This window comes from Rhodnius prolixus, unplaced genomic scaffold, assembly GCF_049639745.1.
Source record: "Rhodnius prolixus isolate KJV_2025 unplaced genomic scaffold, Rpr scaffold_3, whole genome shotgun sequence".
In the NCBI taxonomy this organism is placed as follows: Eukaryota; Metazoa; Arthropoda; class Insecta; order Hemiptera; family Reduviidae; genus Rhodnius; species Rhodnius prolixus.
In genome coordinates this window covers 26,959,204-26,977,812 of record NW_027411603.1, presented here as the reverse complement: position 1 = coordinate 26,977,812, position 18,609 = coordinate 26,959,204, and the positions used below count along the sequence as shown (strand labels likewise).

The following is an 18,609-nucleotide window of genomic DNA, read 5'->3' as shown; positions in this document are numbered from 1 at the left end:
TAACAGCATTTTACTCTTTTCCAGAAAGCTTTCTCTACCAGCATTTCATTAATTTGTTGGAAACAATATTCACGTCAAGGAATCCTTCTCATCGACACAGGAGTTTGTTTTGGCCAGACAGAGCTGTATACAGAGTCTACATAGTTTCTTAAGTCGCTGGCATCATGGCCATGTACATGATTAAATTCTTAATGAAGTTCTTCAAAATCAGGATATGTTCACCCATCATGTCTTCCTGCGATCGAACAACTAAATGCAGATCTTCAATATTTCGTCTCTAGCGAACTGTTTCTCAGATATCACTGGGGTAAAGGTTTTGAAACAATTATGTCATCTATAAGAATATTATTAGAGAGTAATGAGTGTGAAAGTACAGTTTACTCTCTAATAACTGGCGCTGCATCAGACTCTCTCTTCTTTCGAATTTTTCTCTAAAGTCGCTCTTGACGATGATAACAAACTAAAAGCCCTTTCTATAAGGGTTCTATAGATATCTCTTTTGAGAACATAGATTGCTGATTCTGCTACCAATCTTAGCCCTGAAAGTAACATTACCACATCTATAAAATGACAACGGTTTCGCCTGGAAAGACCCTCAGAAAACAGTAAAAATAATTATTACCCAACTTCTTAAAATTTTGTATACTTAAGAAAAGAAAATTTTTTACCTTCGTCGACTAAAACCACTTCAACTACAGCGTTCATAGGTATGTCTACTTTGTGTGTACACATGCAGTTTCTACCGCAATTGGCTGGTTTGTTATCACCATTACAGAACTGTTCTGGAGGAATATCTTCGACCTGGCTGATAGGAGGAGATGGTGGGAATACAAAAGATATCTCATCTACTAAAGAAATCACATGGTCACCACCATTTGGAGCAACTAAAAATAATAAAAAAATATGTTCAAAAATGTACATTTTAAAAATGTTTAAAGTACATTTAAAATTTCTGATTTAATGTGATACTAATTCATTTTCCAATTTAAAGCTAATTTTCTCATATAATAATAAAATGGCTGCTTAGAACATTATTGTAGTCAAATTAAAAATATTAATTATTGCTTGATTTTTTGTTTGCCATATTTTGTATTTCAGAACTAGCAGTGCTCGAAGGACTAACAAAATCATATTAAGTTATTTGTAGCTCAAAGTCATTGAAATAAATTCAGAACTAGATAGGACTATTATATTATTGTTAAAATGGATTACCTAAAAATCTGTTATACTGATGTGGTTGGAATAATTCTTCTGGCCGGTAGAATAAGAATCTGAAAGGCAAGAATATCTTTACGTCTGGTCTTTCTTGTAGAATTCCCTCATCAACATGTCTAGCATTCTTCAACTGATTGATACAGACTGCATCATTACGTGGTTGATTACATATAGCATCTAATGGATTTAGAACCTGAAAAAAACAATGGCAGATGATTTCTGCTATTCCTGTTTCGAGATGGGTGTTTAATAAATGGTTCCTAAAAGTGTACCAACTAACATATTTACAGGTACAAATTTCTTTTCTTTTAAAGAAACAGAATCCTGTCAAAAAAAAAAAAAAAAAAAAAAAAAAAAAAAAAAAAAAAAAAAAAAAAAAAAAAAAAAGAGTACATACAACTCCCTGGGGAAGTCCTACGTCATAGGTTGGTGCAGGACTAGATGGCTGATATGGACCTCGGGCATATCGGAGTATGGCTAATTGCTGCACACGTTTGGTACCGCATTCTCCTAAACCTCTAGCCTGAATCCAGTAGGCGCCAACAGGTTGATCAGCAGTTATTATAAAATCGTATCGTTCTCCTACGAATAATTTAGATTATTTATCAATTTTTATGATTATCTAATATTTCAATAGTCAGCTGGACTGACATGCTAGAGACTGATACCACAAACAACTGTGCAATTTTATTATACAAATAAACCAACCATTTATTTGATAAATTACCTCATTCTTACAAATATACTCTTGAACTAGTTTCAAAATAACAAGTAGCTATAAAAAAACACTGGATAAATAAACGGAATAAAACTACTTGTTTTTGAGATTTCATGAAGGGACGAGTGATAAAACTCATCTTACTATAACCAAAAATTTCGGAATCTCCAAATATTAATATCATTTCTGTAAAATGTTGCCAGTTTTTGCAAGTAGATTTTTATAATTGCAGAAAAATTTCCCCAAAATAAATATACTGCTAACAAAAAAAAAAAAAAAAAAATGTAGTGCCCCAATTAGTACTTAGTGAATCCTATATTTCCGAGTACCTCTTTACTGACTTATTTAAAACAAGGGAAATTTTATATCGAAACAACCAATAAGTACTTAAACATAAGATTTAGAGGCGGCTAAGTGTATATTTTGTGTTAATTGTAATAGTGAAATTCTACAGCAAGAAATATTTTGTCAGTGGGTCCACTACATATATCAACTATTATAATTGTGAATTTTGTAGAAGGTGACCACAGTTCTCCAAGATTAAGAAAGTATTTACCCGTCTTTCTCAGTGAGAACATTGTACACTTATTTAGCAATTAACTAACACCAATAAAATACTCATAAGAGGAGCTTTCCTTTGTGTTTCTTTAATATATTAAAGAAATTTAATTAGTGCTTAATAAAGTAAAGTAAAGCAAAGTAATCGCCTATTTTTTCAGGCGGGGCTTAACGTCCAACTACCATTTACTAGGTGTCGCGGACGGAGGCGAATAGCAAACGTACCTTACTATTTCTCATTTAACCATTAAATAAAATCCAAGGCCAAGACCGGGAATCGAACCCAGTACCACAATGCATTAATTAGTGCTTAGTGAATCCTATGTATGATTATTTCCGAATATATGATTCGGAATCTCAGAATAGAAATCACTACTGATTTCATAAACCCACGATCTTACTTGAAGAACTCCAAACAAATTTAACAAATTTCTAAGATGAGCCCAAACGAAAGAATTGTTTATTTCCTTCCTACATACTGGGCTGAAAAGAAATAGTAAATTATTGTTTTGAGTTCAATGCATGGAAAAGATATTTATAGATATAGTTAAACAAAAAAAAACAGCTTTGCATAATAACTGAAAATGGTACCTGAGAAAGATATAATGGTGTTTACTACAACAGGGTGTACTGGTTCACCATCCGAGGCTATCAGAACTAAAGGATGACCTTGTATTGTTAACTGAGCTGGACAAACAGAAGCCAGTGAGTTGATCATGCGGAATCTGTATCTGCGACCAGGAGTGATGGTAAATATTTCTAAGGGAGTATTAGTCCTGTACTTGGTATTAGGATCCTGAAATATATAAGCAATACTAAATAATATACTAACTGACAATATCAGACATTTTGATGAGTATCTAGTTAGATAAGATTAACATACTTCAAATTGTCCTTTTCCATTGATAAGCAAAGTTTCCGGATCCTGGCCAGTATTAGCTGCTAATCTACCAGGATATCTTTCCATAGCGTCTTCGTGCATCCAGTCAGATAATAGCATAACATGTGTAGTCAAATCATAATCATAAAGGTGGCTATTAGGCTCCGCACTAGGAGCTTGTCTGATAATTATACTGCCATAAATACCATCTATTTTCTGTAATCCTGTGTAGCAAAGGTTTTAAAGAATGTGTAAATCATGCTTGAGGTAGATAACATTTAGTGTTTGAATGTTCCCTGCATTAAAAAGAAAAAAAAAATCTGATGTAGAATAATCATCAGAATTTTTCTTATAACGTTACAGCATCACAAATTTCTTTGTACACATAGCTTTTACCAAACATCAGTTTTAAATTAAACAATAATGTAGGTAGTGGGAATTTTGGCCATGAATGGGCAAAATGACCCGACAGTATCAACATTTATTTATACATATACAGGGTGATCCATTTAAAACGCACCAATCGCTTATAACTTTTTAGGAAAGCGGAATTTCGAAAAAACCCACGGGGTAAACTATATGTTTTTTTAAATCTAGTTTTCAAATTTTCCACCCCCAATGCTTTATCTTTATTTTTGGCGGAGTTACGGTCAAAAACCCATTTAAGGTTTCATAAGGACCACTGGTTTTGACAATGATTGTGAAAACTACATAAAATATTGTTAAAAATGCCGTTGACCCTGTTTTGATACCTCTAATATTTGTTGAGTTATTTAAGATCAAAGTTACTATTTTATCAACTCGTGAACGGTTTTCAATATTAATTTTTCACCAGAAATACACGTTTTGCGAGGTCTTCTGACTGCAAAAAATGTTTTTAGTGACGCAAAGTGAAAAAATAATAATAATTTAAGATTTTAAAACATTTAGTGTAATGTAATGGTTGTGGGTGAATCAGGATAAATTGGTTTTATCATCAAATAAAAGCAATCATCACATCATTTTAATGCACCCCGTATGCAAGACTTCTTGACCTATGATTGCGGTAAGAATATCTTGCCAGGGATGGGCGGGTGTTCGTCTAGTGGTCAAGAGCATGGCTGGAAAAATTCGTTTGTCCCATATTAGTACAGCTATTACTTCTTTATTAAACAATTCTTTGTATTTTCTTTAAAGTTTGCAAGCCTAGTGTACATGGTTAAACAGGGACATCAAGCAATTGGAATAGGAATTACTAGTTTCAATATATGCCCGTGTATAACAATACTATTAAAATATGTTTTGTTTCATCCATCAGAAAATAGATAATCATAATTTTTGAAAATAGAGTTAATGATATAAATAAAACAAACGTAAAATCAACCTGAATGAGCATGCCAGAAGTGAGTTCCTGCATTTCCAGCGACCCACTGGTATCTGAATGTGTTGCCTTCGGAAATTGGGCACTGAGTGACGAATGGAACTCCATCAGATATTTGTGTGCCTCTCTGGTGTACACCGTGCCAATGAATGGTTAGTTCACTACCATCCATTCTGTTTAACACATCTATTACAACTTTATCTCCTTCACAAACCTGTGAAGAAGAAGTAAAATAAAAATAAAACTGTTAATATTTAAAAATAAACTGTAATGTTATCATAAAGTTTGAGGAAATTATTATTCTATTTCGTTTTGTCTGTTTTTAAAATAAGACTAAGTAGATAATGATAAACTTTTTGATGTATTTCATAATATTCAGAAAAAGATAAAATTTACAACATCTCAGAAAATATAATAACATGTTAAAATTATCCAGACGTTATAATAGTTAAATATAATAATATTTCAAACAGTAAATTTCACAATAAAGCAATGAGGAAGATACGTTTTATAATTTATTTCCAATCATTCTTTATCCATGAAAGTAAAGACTGCTAATAATTTAACAATCAGAAGCTTAATCTTGACAGATGTTATACATATGTATAGAATGAGAATAGGAATTTGGACATTTTAAGGAAGAAATTGTATCTCTATCTTTTGAGAAGGACAAACACCACAAATTTCGAAGTTGTTCTAGAAGATTTTATCGAGTGTATGAAGATTGGAGAAGCGGTCAAAAAATTCCAGAACCTTCTACCGAATAAGTAGTGAGAGGGAAGTGGCACTAGCTAAGTCTAGTCCTAATTACAAGATGTTAGTGTAAAGTTGTAAGTGAGAAATAGAGATCTAATAGAACAGTTGTATTTTCTATACATTATTCATTGTTTTTGGTGACTGATTCATTAATCCAGAAGAAAGAAAGTATTATGCCAATTTCAGGCATTAAAAATTATGTTGCACAATCAGCTGTACTACTTGCGGCAAAGTCCTTTCGTTATAATCATCTAAAAAATTAAAAAATAATAAAGTGTAAGTAGATTTAAGATCAACTTCTTTTAGTTACCATAATTTAAGTAATTTTTTGTGCAGTTTTGATATTATTTTATTTAAAGTTTAGACTTCATTTTTGTATTATTCATTTATTTATAATATTATAGGATTTTTATTTATTTATTTATTAATAGTTTTATTATCTTCATCATCGGATGGTGTTCGCGCTTATGCTGAGAACGGAACGGAAATCGTTAGCTTCTCCATTAAACGATAAATAGCATTTCCAAAAATTTAAAGAAATGGAACTTATATTTACAGAACATTTGATGAAAACAGCGTTTAGAATAGCATGAAGCTAGTAGTGAATAGTCTCTGAATATGACTCTTACATGAAACAATATATTTAGAAGAACACCGTACTTTTAAGATATTGTTCATTAATTCTTCTATCAACAGAGTACTAACAACTGGAAAGAGGATCATTTAGCAGAAAGTTCCTCAAGGAGAGAAAGGATATTTTCAAAACTTAGAGATTCTGAAGGAAATTTCAAGAATTAAATAAATATTGATGGAAGATCGGCGAAACTACGGAATGCAATTAAATGAAGGATATAGCTTGGCTAATAAGAATATTTTTACCTGTATACTAGGACCTGGTAACATTCGATTAACTGTGAGCATTCCTCTTTCAACTCCGTCGGCTAATACACACTGACAATGACTCCAGACGGTGTTAGTAGCGTTTGGTGTACAAACTTGGCAAGCACTGTGGACATAACAAACTTTAATCAATTTTTGTTTACAGAAATAATTTATTCGCAAAAAGGTTTTCTTCCTTTCTCTTACTACACCTAGTAAGGAAGGTAATGTAATCGTGTCCAATTTTCAATGTTGAGTTTTCTATGTAATCATCTGTTTGAGTGAGGTTCCTCTGAGTCCAAAATAATAGTGTTTTTGTAAATTGGTCTGTTTTTTAGTGCTTGAGCGAGAGCTAGAGATCAGCGTTTCTCAAAAAAAAAAAAAAAAAAAAAGGCAGACATTTCAAATTAGATCTTTAGTTGATGTTTCACTAACTGGCCGCTACTGACAGCTTTTGGATGAAATCAGACTACCAAATGTGTTACTTTACTGAAACTTACTTTTTCTTTTTCAGTTTTTTTTAGGGTTCTCTTGGCATACTAATTGCAAGTTTAACGATTTATATCTAAAAAATTATATTAAATAGTTTTCCTTATTAAATGTCCCTTCAGTGAAAATTTACGGTTCCCAAATTGTATGATGACAGCGAAAATTAAATATGCGAAGAACTTATTAATTTTGGTTTTAGCTATGAATGAATTCTATTATAATGGAGAGTTGTTCAGTGAGCAGGGCCTTTAAATTAAGTGAGAGACACACTAGATAATATCACATTTTGCGATGGTTGGACAGAAAGCCTACACTATTAAGATCTATCTTTTGACAGCCTCAATTTAGAACACTCTCCTAGTCCTGTCTATTTAACTAGAATAGGAGCTTTGGTGTGAGCACCTGGAAAAATTATGGAGGCGAGGATTTTTTTTTACCTCTGAAGACCTAACCATAATCAAACTAGACCTACCACATCCAACTACATCTACAATTGCCAGTGAAAAAATCTTTAATCATCCTCATGGCCGATCAGCCTTGCGAAATAATACTACAGTATGTTTTGGCGAGTAGCTACTAATAAACTTTTTCGCTTGCCTCTGACCTGGCTTTTTCCCCCCAATGCTCGTAAGACTTATTATGCACCCATACTTTGATTGCCACACTGATAAGGCATTCTGCAACGTCGCAAAAGTGTTCAAGTCCCCTGAAAACGGCGGAGGATCATCCGATATTTTGTTGCGAACAGAAAACAATAATAATTTTATTCAACAAGTATTACAACATTAGTATAGTTCTTTAATTATGCACTTTTTTCATTGAAAGATTCTAAATTCTCTTAAATGCTCCTTTTTTAAATTAAAAAAATGAAATTAAATATTTAACTAGAACATTTGAAAGGAGGTCGTTACAATTAGACTGACAGGTGTTCACAAGTTTCATTTAAATTTTTAAAACCGGTCTTAAAATGGGTGTTAATAATTTGCTAATTATCAAAATAGCCACAATAAATTAACGCAGTAGTTACTTGTTTTATTTAATTTCTCAGCCAGAATAAGTAGGTTTCTACTTTATATGACAATAAAGCTTTTTTATGTCGTATAAGTTATTTATGGAGTTGACTCCGTTTCGTGAATTAGTAAAACAAGGCTTTCAGTAGTCTATTCTCTTATTCAATACAAAGCTGACAAGTTTTTGTTGGAGTATTAATTGCTAAGAATCGTCTAATGGGATTTGATTGAAATTGATTAGCGGGAGGTAATGAATAAGAAGATTTGGATCTCCAAAGAAGTGAAAAGAAACGTTTTTATAAGAGATGTGCTTAAATCCATGTTGATTGCTACCTTTAAAACGTTATCAATAGTTCTTTTAAAGACATACAAAGCTTTGGATATTTAACTTAGATGAATTTAGCTGTTGAAGACAATATATAGTACATACAGGCATGCTTGGCTGCCCCCCCAAAGTCCAAATATGTTTCAGAAGTTCGCTATAAGTGAATACCTTATTGTTTAGCGACAGTTTTTTGATCGTCTATCAAATAGTCGGGCTAGCAAGTGGTTATATTTTGTTTTTTTGAATCTTGTGTAAGGGTTCCACGACATTCGTTCTTCAATGTAGAGTACTGGAATAGTTCAAAGACGTGCAGTATGAAACAAGGAAAACTGATATCTACCTTACAGTTAACGTTAAGTTTAGACACTTTAGAAATCAACTTTGATGCTCCATATGACGAAACGTTCCTCAAGAGAGAGAGTAAATTCAGAGAAAACGTATAAACAAACAGTTCGCAACAAAGTATAGCATACTAAAACAAAAAAAATCTAATTATTTATTTTACACGATTGTTAACAGATCTCTCTAAAAATGACTAAATGCATCCGTCTGCATTGTGGAGCTAACTAACTGTGAACAGTTATTAGAATAATTTTCCCGCATGCAGTCATAAAATCGCATGCATTTATCCATTTTCTCGCGCAATTTGCTGTCGTTTATTGGCAGAGACTCGCCAAATGACGCCATCATTAATTACTCTGGACTTGAGTACATAGTGGCGCTGAACGTAGGCATTTAAATGAACTTTAGATTCTAGTTGATTTAATAAAGTTATTCTAATCGAATGATCTAGCCTTATTTTTCAAATTATGTACGCTGCTAAAAGAATTCTGTCAATAAAATAATTATTTATTAATTCCGCTCGAAATTCAAAGGCATGTAGAGCCTTAAATTCATAGAAAACGTTCCCCAGCTTCATGATCACAAAATCTACGAACTTTTTTTTTTAATTAAAAAAAAAAGATATACAAAGTACTTACGCTCCTAAAACTGTGTACAGTTCAGCCGTGAAGTGGTAGTAACATATTTTAGGAGGTTCGCCTTCTCGACAAGCTCTTGCACATTCTTCTGGTGATGACAGCAATGGATTTCTTCTTAATTCATCTAGTCCTCGGCGATCAAAATCCAGCGATGATGCGGGAGCATATTTTCTAGCGGCCGGTTCCGGCACGGCAGGACCACCAAATGCTGGTCCGCCGAAAGTTGGTAAATCAGCGGGATGTGTTTGCACCAGACCGTGCGAAGATCTGAAGAAATCTGAACTAAGTGATGGATCGTCATCAGGGAATGATTGACTTGGCGATAATTCTTGTCGCCACCATGATGCTGAAGTAGAAGGGTCTAATGGCCTCAGGGGACCTGGAAAAAACAAATAAATCTTTTGTATTAAATTTCTCAACTTTAGTTAAGTTATGGACATATTATACAATAGAAGTTAGCATATACTCATAAAAGCCTAGATCTATAGTAGACCACAATTTAAACACTATTGATCTTCAGGAAATTCCTAAAAATTACTCTTTGTAGAATCGAGGGAATCAAATATGTTTCACAATCGTGTACTTCGAGTTGCGTATAGCGTTCTCAGAAATACTTCCTCATCCTTAATTGCCTCATTTCAAAGGAAAAGCAAAAAAAGAGAATGTCTCCTTAAAGAAGAGTTGCAAAGGGTTAGATATAAGCAGTTGAAACAACAGGCTGAGAAAATACTAAATACGTACGCTATTAAAACTATCAAATTGGAAAATTTATTTTCAAGTTTTTCCATTGTTTAGGGTTTAAACCACTGGGCAATATTATTTAAAACATTCTTATTTATCTGTGGAATAAGTTTTGGCATGGCCAAGTATGTAGCGTTTTGCGTCAAAGATAATTTTGGGCAATTATAGTGAACATTATTGAATATCGAACTTCATTAATATTGATCATATAATTTTATTATAAAAAATCAAGCAGTGATAATAAATAATTTTGTTAATTTATGATACTCAAGAATCTATGACTATTAAAACACAGATTTATGTTAAAATCATGGCAGATATTTATTCTGTTTTCTTTGTTTAACATTGCACATTTATCTTCACATTTGTAATCCGGCAAGTTTCTTGTGATACTTGATATTAAGCTGTTTTTAAATCTTATTTACCTGTAACTGTACAATTTATGTATTTTGCTGGTGAAGTCTCCAATAAATTCACCTTTTCACAGTTCTTTTGTGAGAGCTTTCTTGGTAGTTTCGAATCGCTGTCTTTTATGATGAGCTTATCAGTTGATTTGAGGAACCACTATGTTTTTCAATACATTTAAACTTTTAAAAACTAGTTCAGAAGAAATTTCCTATAGACTTTTCAATTTTAATTTATCAACATCAAGGACAGAAAAGTTGACAGCTTCCTTGACCAAGTGTTTTACATTTCTTTTGATCCGTCTCTTCGTTTATCCCTTTATCTTCATCTTCAATTGCAGAATGGGGGGAACCTTCAATTACAGGAACTATTTTCTAGTTGATTTCAGCAATTTCAAAATCTTCTCCTGGAAATGTTACGATTCAACATTTCTGGGAGAGGATTTTGGAATTCCAATCAGGAAGAATTTCTATAATTGAAGGTTCCCATTCTGCAGTTGAATATGAGAACGAAGGAATATTGGAATAGACAAATTGAAAGAAATTTAAAGCATATTGGTGAAGGAAGTTGTCATCTGTTTGAATTCCTGACCTGTCAGATGTAATTAATATGAAGTAAATATAAAATTGAAATTCTATCAAAAATTTCTTCTGAATTAGTTTTTAAAATATGTTCTGAATTTGACACTTGATTGGAATATTGAATAAGTATACAGGTCCTTCAAGTAATCTGTTTGTTTATCAAAATGGACAGTTTTTCTAACCTACCGAGACTAATACGAGGTATGTTCAAAAAATAAGGTGAATTTTCAAATTTCGCGGGCTACGTACATTCGAATTTCGATTGTCTTTTTTTTTTATGTTGGTACACTTGTCTCGAACATATTTTCAAAGTTGTAGCTATATAGCATGTTTAGTTTGTATGTTAGAGGCATAAATAAGACAAGTGTTTTGCGAGTTCGGCGATTTTCTTCTGTCGAAAAAAATGGATCAACGAATTTGAATCAAATTTTGTGTAAAAAAATGGAATTAAGTGCTCAAAAACACTTGAAATGTTGAGAGTGGCGTACGGTGAGAGTACTCTGTGTCAAAAAAATGTTTACAAGTGGTACAAGCTTTTCACAGAAGGTCGAGAAGATGTGAATGACGACGCTCGCCCTGGACGCCCCAGCACATCAACAACCGATGAAAATGTTGAGAAGAATCGTCGAATCACAATTAGAGAAGTTGCTGAGGTTGGTCGGCATATCGGTTGGCACATGTCCTGCAATTTTTTTCGAAAATTTTGGGCATGAAGCGTGTAGTAGCGAAGTTCGTTCCAAAATTGCTGAATTTTGATCAAAAAAACCGTCGCATGAGCATCGCTCAGGAATTGTTGAATGACATTATCATGTCTCAGCCACCGTATTCACCAGATTTGGCGCCCTGCGACTTTTTCCTGTTCCCATGATTGAAGAGACCCATGAAAGGACGGAGATTTGCGACGATTGAGGAGATAAAAACCGAATCGCTGAGAGAGCTCAAGGACATACCAAAAAGTGCATATCAGAACTGTTCCGAGGATTGGAAAAAACGCTGGCACATATGTATTATATCTGAGGGGGACTACTTTGAAGGAGACAAAATAAAAATCGATGAATAAATAAATATTTTTTAAGAAAAATGAAAATTCACCTTATTTTTTGAACATACCTCGTATAAAAACTCTCACTTATTTTGAAAAGTATTGAGCATAACCATTTTAAAGAGTAATTGCTTCACATTCCAATCAGTTAAAACGTAAAAATAATCCAATTAAATCCCATTTAAGCAACAATTTTCTAAGTAATTTAGGGTAAATTATCAATTCGTGCCTTGTATTATTGAATCATGGGAGAAAATAAACAATCGATTAATCTATCCAAAATTACTGGAAAAATTATCAGCTTCAGTAATAATAACGTAGATAATAAATCCTTTAATAAATAATTTCTTCAAAAGAGTACAGACCTTTAATTATTTATAATAGTTACAAATGAATTGTCATAGCGTAATAGACTTTCCTTTAAAAAAATAAAAAAAATAAATCTAAAAAGTTATTTTCTAGCACACTACGCATGATTGGACACAGCCACTGCATTCACAGCTTCCTTACGAAACATTATCATCCTGCTAGTTATGTCAAAGCTGCTCTATTTATCGTTTAATGGCCTAATATGCAAAACAAGACCAAAAAACACAAATAAATAAATTGTTTCGTTATTTAAACAATTAACAGATTGCATTAATAATATAACCTGCTTTTATTAAGATAAAAATTAATAAGCAGAATCTAATATTATAAATATTACTAATCTAAATATGTTATAGTATAATGCTTAATGTAATTTAATACTATATTACATTTATCTCAACTCTGCAAAAAAAATTCTGTGCGTTATTTCTTTAATATATCGACCAACCCAACTTCTGATTATGTCACTGCGGTCCAACAAGAACTCTACTTTACTATCCGTTGACACTCCGCTCTAACTCCTGCTTTTCTCCTACATCTTTCTGACTATTATTGGTCTCAAACTAATCTCAACATTGCCAAACCATTTCAACCAGAGTTAGTCACCCCTTTTGGACATCTTTCTGTTGGTAATGATAAAAAAATGTGGTTGGATAATATCGCTGCTTTTAACCATCGTAATTTGCATTTTCTTGTAGCCCTAATAGGTTTTCGCTAAGTCAACAAATGTTTTGTGAGATGGAAACATAGTTAAACTGGTTAAACCACCTCTGATGATGACTGTAAGCAAGAAAAGCGATCAAGATTACAAAAAAAACATGCGTGCTACCCGGTTAAAAATCCACGTTATTTATAATAGTGTAATTAGTTTGTCCGTAATTACTGCAATTATCTAATCCAAACTAAGTTAATTTTTATTTATACGGTAGATTGCAAACGATTTAAAAAGTAGACCGTAACTATAGTTGAATTTTACTGTTTTTCTTTAAAACAGTGAGTATCTGAACAAAAAAATTGAACAATAACTAAACTTGCTTTCCTTTATTTATTGTAATGAATGTAAATCATTTGACAATTTATCTTTAAAAAAGAAAATTACAGTAGTTCACCTTTCACTTAATTTTAAAAAATTTAAATCAACCGTATTCAGAAGGGCAATATTGTTGACAAATTAACAATACATTTCAAGTAAATCATTGCACACTGACTTTCCATCTGCTTCTATAGAAAAAGAAGCGTGTTTTGAAATGAATAATTATTAATCCGACAAATTCATTGCATAGACAATCATAAAAAGGAAATTGTCACTGTATTAGAACAGGGGTTGAACCTTAGCCGCCGTTAGCTATTGTAAACATTGTCTAATTATAGAGTTGAAAATAGATTGAATTGAATATTAATAAAAAAAGATGAGAGCTTCTGGAAAATATAAGTATCCAATTAATCAAATGCTATAGTCGGATCTACATTATAAACGAGTCATATTTTAACAAACTTGCTAAAATGACGGAATGCCAAAGTTAGCAAAATTAAAAATATTCTATTGTTCTCTATTTTTCTGTAATCTTTTTTAATTTAATATTTTTGTAAATTATGCCATCTAAGTTATTTTAAAATATTAATAATATAGATTTAAATCTATGCTAAAACAATAATGTTTTTATTTTTTACTTTAGGACCAGTTTTATAAAATAGTTGTTCATGGTAGTTATTTAATTCTGGTCACAGTAAAATTTCTTCGTCATTTCGTGTTTTATCAAAAAATTAATCAATTCTTTTAATAACGTCTCTAATATTTGTAAGTACCTCAATAGTCTTATATATTTATATAAACACATTCTAAAATAATACGTGGACAATGTTATAGGTATACTTTCACCAGAAAAGACGGCCCAATTTGCTAAAAGTTCGGCCACCCTGATATAGAAGATGCTGATGATGATGAAGAGGATTTTTAAAATTCCACATTCTCAATTTATGGTACATAATTATGGTAAAGTCGTTAATTTTTCATTCAAATGTCGTGAGAAATGTTATAAAGCAATTAATTTGAGAGGCTACCAGGATACGCACATACAGCATTAAAATCTTGTCAATTTCTAAATACTTATGCTTAATACAATTTTGAACTTTACTTTCATATAGTATTACGTATAACGGAACTTTCTGGCAGAGATTTTATTAGCTTTATCTATACAGTATAATATATTTTAATTTTTAACTAATTCAACTTAGTGTCTTTTAAAAATGTTGTATCGAATTATATAAATAATAATTGCATCAAAAAACTGCAGGTTTCTTGATTAGATCTCAAGTTAGAGTTAATAAAATAACAAATTCGCTTGTAATATGTTGTATTTAAAGGTGATTAAAAGAATAACTTTGGACTCTAGTTTTGTTTTAATAATTGTAATATTATTCCACATTTCAGAATAGTTATTTATTGTAAAATAAGGGAAGTAGCTTTTCACACAGGTGTTAAGGCTCTTTGTGAAATACGTGCATAAATTTAGTTAGTTATTATACAGGGTGTTCCAAGCTATATGAATAACGACTTTTTCTCGGAAACTAACATAGCTAAAATACGTGTTCCCTTAGTTTTTTGCTAGAAATCCAAAATTAATTTGCAAATTTTTTTCGGTGCTTCCAGAAGCGAGATACAGGCACCAACTTCATTTTTTCAAATGGGAAGGTGTGGTTTTTATTTCAGAAATAGATTCCCCTATTTTTTTTTAAAGAAAAATTTACTTGAACGGTTTTTTTCTGTGAGCGATATTTTACAAGTTATGAATGAAAACACGATTCTTATAAGAAATTTCAAAATTATAATATTGAAATGGTTTTTTGATTGAATAAGAAGAAAAGTACTATTTTATTATAAATTTTACTCCTTATTAATATTACAGATCATGCTCGAACTGGCCTCCACAATTAGAGATGCATTAGACATGCTCTTTCCTGCCAATTGTCCCTTACTGCCAAGGAAATAGATTCGGCTTTAACCGAGTTACAGACATCTATTACCTTTTGTTCATTTACAGATACAGCCAGCTTGATTCTGATATTTATATTTAATCTAAGGCGAGTCAAAATCTGTGATCCAAGCTTTTTTTAGTGCACTGCCGTTCTCTGGAAAGTATTCTCTCGTTACTGTCCATCACCAAACAGTGAAAGTGAGCTGTAAGAAACTCCTAGGGAGAGCTAGCAGCTGGATTCGAATCCGGCATCCTTATAATGGAATCCAGTATACGCTAACCATTGAACTAATTAATCCCTTCCGTTAGTTAAGTTTATTATTATTTTTTAAATATTTTTGATGCAGGTGACAAAACTTTTTGTTTTAAATAAAAGGGATTGATACTATTATTGCTTTGTTTAAATAATTTGTAATTTCCTTTTCGTGGGAAAAATCTATTAAATTGCAATGATGAAAAGGACTATCCACGTATGGCGTGGTCATTGCGTCAGAATTGCCAACTCAATAAGCAAAAAACCTTCACCTTTCCCCAGTTAAATACAAACACAACCTCCCTGCTCCTCTTGCCATGGGAACGTGTTAACAAACATCAAGTAGAAGAAAAACATGCTAGCTTTAAATCTCAAAATAGCCAATCAGTTAGGTATACTGTCGACTAAGTTATGTGCACAATATAAATACACAACGAATCCGTTAATATAGGAATTGTTAGTACTCAAAATGTACCGAAACATTCAAGTTGCTATTAACAATTTTGGTTCAGCGAAAATCCCCTTGAATTGCCAGTACGTTAGGTCGAAAGAGAACCTTCAATTTTATTTAATGTGACGTTAAATTTGAGCTTAATAACGCTCAGAATTTTATTGTCTCTAATTAAAATAAAAAAACAATCTTAACTTTTTAAGTAGTTTTCAATTATAATAGTGCGAGCAGAATGCGTAGAGTGTTTTGCTTCCATGATGATTGCACAAGTAACATGAAGCGCATGACTACATCGTCTAATGGATAGAAGACAAGATTCTAAAGAAAAATTATTTATTATTGGAATAGAATCAGATAATTTCAGTGATATTTAAATGATTGGATAAAAAAAAATTACTTATTAAATTAGTCATATTTGACAAAACCATACTTTTCTTATTTTAAAATATTAACTTTACACATTTTTCGAACATTTTTATAAAGTATTTTGAGTCGATAAAAGTTCAGTTATTTTTAAATACCAGCAGGTAGTAGTATTATAAATTGAAGTAGTGTTATAGCAATAACCAAATGAATTGGCTGCTCAAGGTCAAACTACCTCCTCACCAGGTTTCATTGAGTGCACAACAAGCAGGGGAAGCCTTTTTAAGGTCAAACATATTGTTCATACGAATATTATAATATTATTACTTACGTATGTAGTGGCAATTACTTTACTGAATAACATTTAAGGTATATTATGATTTTCAGTTCGTTTTATTTACTTCTACGGTACAAAAAGATAAGGCAAATTAGTTTATTTTAACAACATAAAAAAAACAACTTAATCCCTGCTTCTTTTTGGGTAAATTAAAATTATAATCCAAACATTACTATCAGCTTATTAGTGGAAAAATAAAAAGGTGCTGCATTATCGTTGTAATTCGTACCTGATTATTATAAATCATTGAAACAACATGATTGGTGGTTGAATTTATGATTGAACTTATCAACGTTAACATCACTTCGATTAGATTAAACGACACCCTTATTTCGGCAAAAACGTGATTGCCTAATGGAAACAAAGCAAGAGTTAATACCAGCTCAAAATTACTGAAGAAAAATTATTTTTCAAATGGTACGATAGGTTTTCAATGAAATTAAATAAATTATTTCATGAATTACATCGTTGTGGAAGAAATAATCTAACATCAGCATTAGCGCATTAGTGGAAATGCGGGTCGACGTCATATTATCTCCATAATGCAGAATTTTAACATAATATGCTTCTGATTGGTTGAAATTAAGATGGTGCCGATTGATTGGCTGTTGAGTTTGTGATTGAAATTATCATAAAAATATTTTATTGAATAAATGAAGGTAACAGAGTTTGTAACAAGATACAACAAATATTCCTTCAAAATGTAATATGATTGTCAGTGAAATATATGAAAGGTGTTTTGAGTTAACAGAGCTGAGGTTTACTGAGATTTAAAACTAATATTTTGTGGCCCTCAACGGTTTTCAGACTGAAGCCTGACTATACAAAAATTTCTGAGTAATTGTTGCATGTCTATTATGCGTTGATTTGACATTCTGTTTCTTTAAAATCATGTTGGGTAGCAAAATAACTCCTGCCAAACAATCTATTTGGGTATTTGTTGGACGCCTTTGAAGATAAAATAATAATAAGCTGAAATCAGTGTGTCATATAGACGATCATATCGAAATAACTTTGTTTTTAGTTACTGCTTTTAGTATACAAAACAAAGTGGATAATTAGAAGATTGTAAGAGCCCTGGTTAGTGCAAGTGCTAACGCCAATTAAAAACAAAACAAAAATACACACACAAAACACGGAGTCTAAGCTCCATAATCCCTGATGTTCACTAAGACATTCTGAAGAAAACGGAAAGGTCGATGACCACCTTTACTTACAGAATGAAGTAATTTTCAGCTTGAAATAATTTTCCTATTTCTTCTTATCACCAGTATAAAAATGCCTTACAAAACTGTTACAAAAAAAAAAAATCAACGAATTAATTATTATGCAATTGTCCCTTATAGGCGCAAAATGGAAAGTTTGTTCCGGATGGCATCATGCTCTTAAGAAAACTTGAAGAACAGTAATTTTTACTTTCTTTACTCTTCGTTAGACGAAATCTTGATTTTATGCAAATTTTTCCCTTAAACTGAGACGTAGGATGCAACAACATTCTTTGTAGTCACTCTTGGTTTTACATCATTTGTATTTAATTGACTTAAATAGACTTAAAAGTCAACAAATACGAACAACTTACACGAATAGGTTTTCAAAATTGTTTCTCTCCCTACTTAGTTACCACTGGTTTTGCTTTTGGTGGGGTGTTTTTAAAAATGAGCTGCAAGAAGAAAGAGCCTAATTAGGTTCTAGTCTCTCACTTGAGGCGTAAATATTAATAATAAAACTGTTCAAGATTTGCAAATACAGCAAAAGCTTGCTAACTGTGGTTTCATCTAAACTTAAAATAAAACGTTTTTAACATGGCTGCCACCATCAGAATGGATATGATGAACGTCAATTAACGTCAATTTGGAAAGAATTATTTCCCATCTTTTAAAATCTAATTGACAACACTAATGAACAGTAATTGCTCCGTTCTA

General features: G+C 31.9%; 1 protein-coding gene across 1 annotated transcript in view; it reads right to left on the bottom strand.

Annotated features, from left to right (window-relative positions):
• Positions 1-18,609, bottom strand: part of stw (laccase) — a 169,909-nt gene that overhangs the window by 3,330 nt on the left and 147,970 nt on the right. Inside the window, exons 2-9 of the mRNA XM_074124963.1 lie at positions 9,171-9,549; positions 6,367-6,493; positions 4,735-4,945; positions 3,375-3,595; positions 3,083-3,287; positions 1,613-1,797; positions 1,213-1,408; positions 669-884 (exon numbers count right to left, since the gene is read on the bottom strand). Of these exons, the coding sequence (XP_073981064.1) occupies positions 669-884; positions 1,213-1,408; positions 1,613-1,797; positions 3,083-3,287; positions 3,375-3,595; positions 4,735-4,945; positions 6,367-6,493; positions 9,171-9,549 (1,740 nt within the window). The remainder of the gene's footprint in view (positions 1-668; positions 885-1,212; positions 1,409-1,612; positions 1,798-3,082; positions 3,288-3,374; positions 3,596-4,734; positions 4,946-6,366; positions 6,494-9,170; positions 9,550-18,609) is intronic.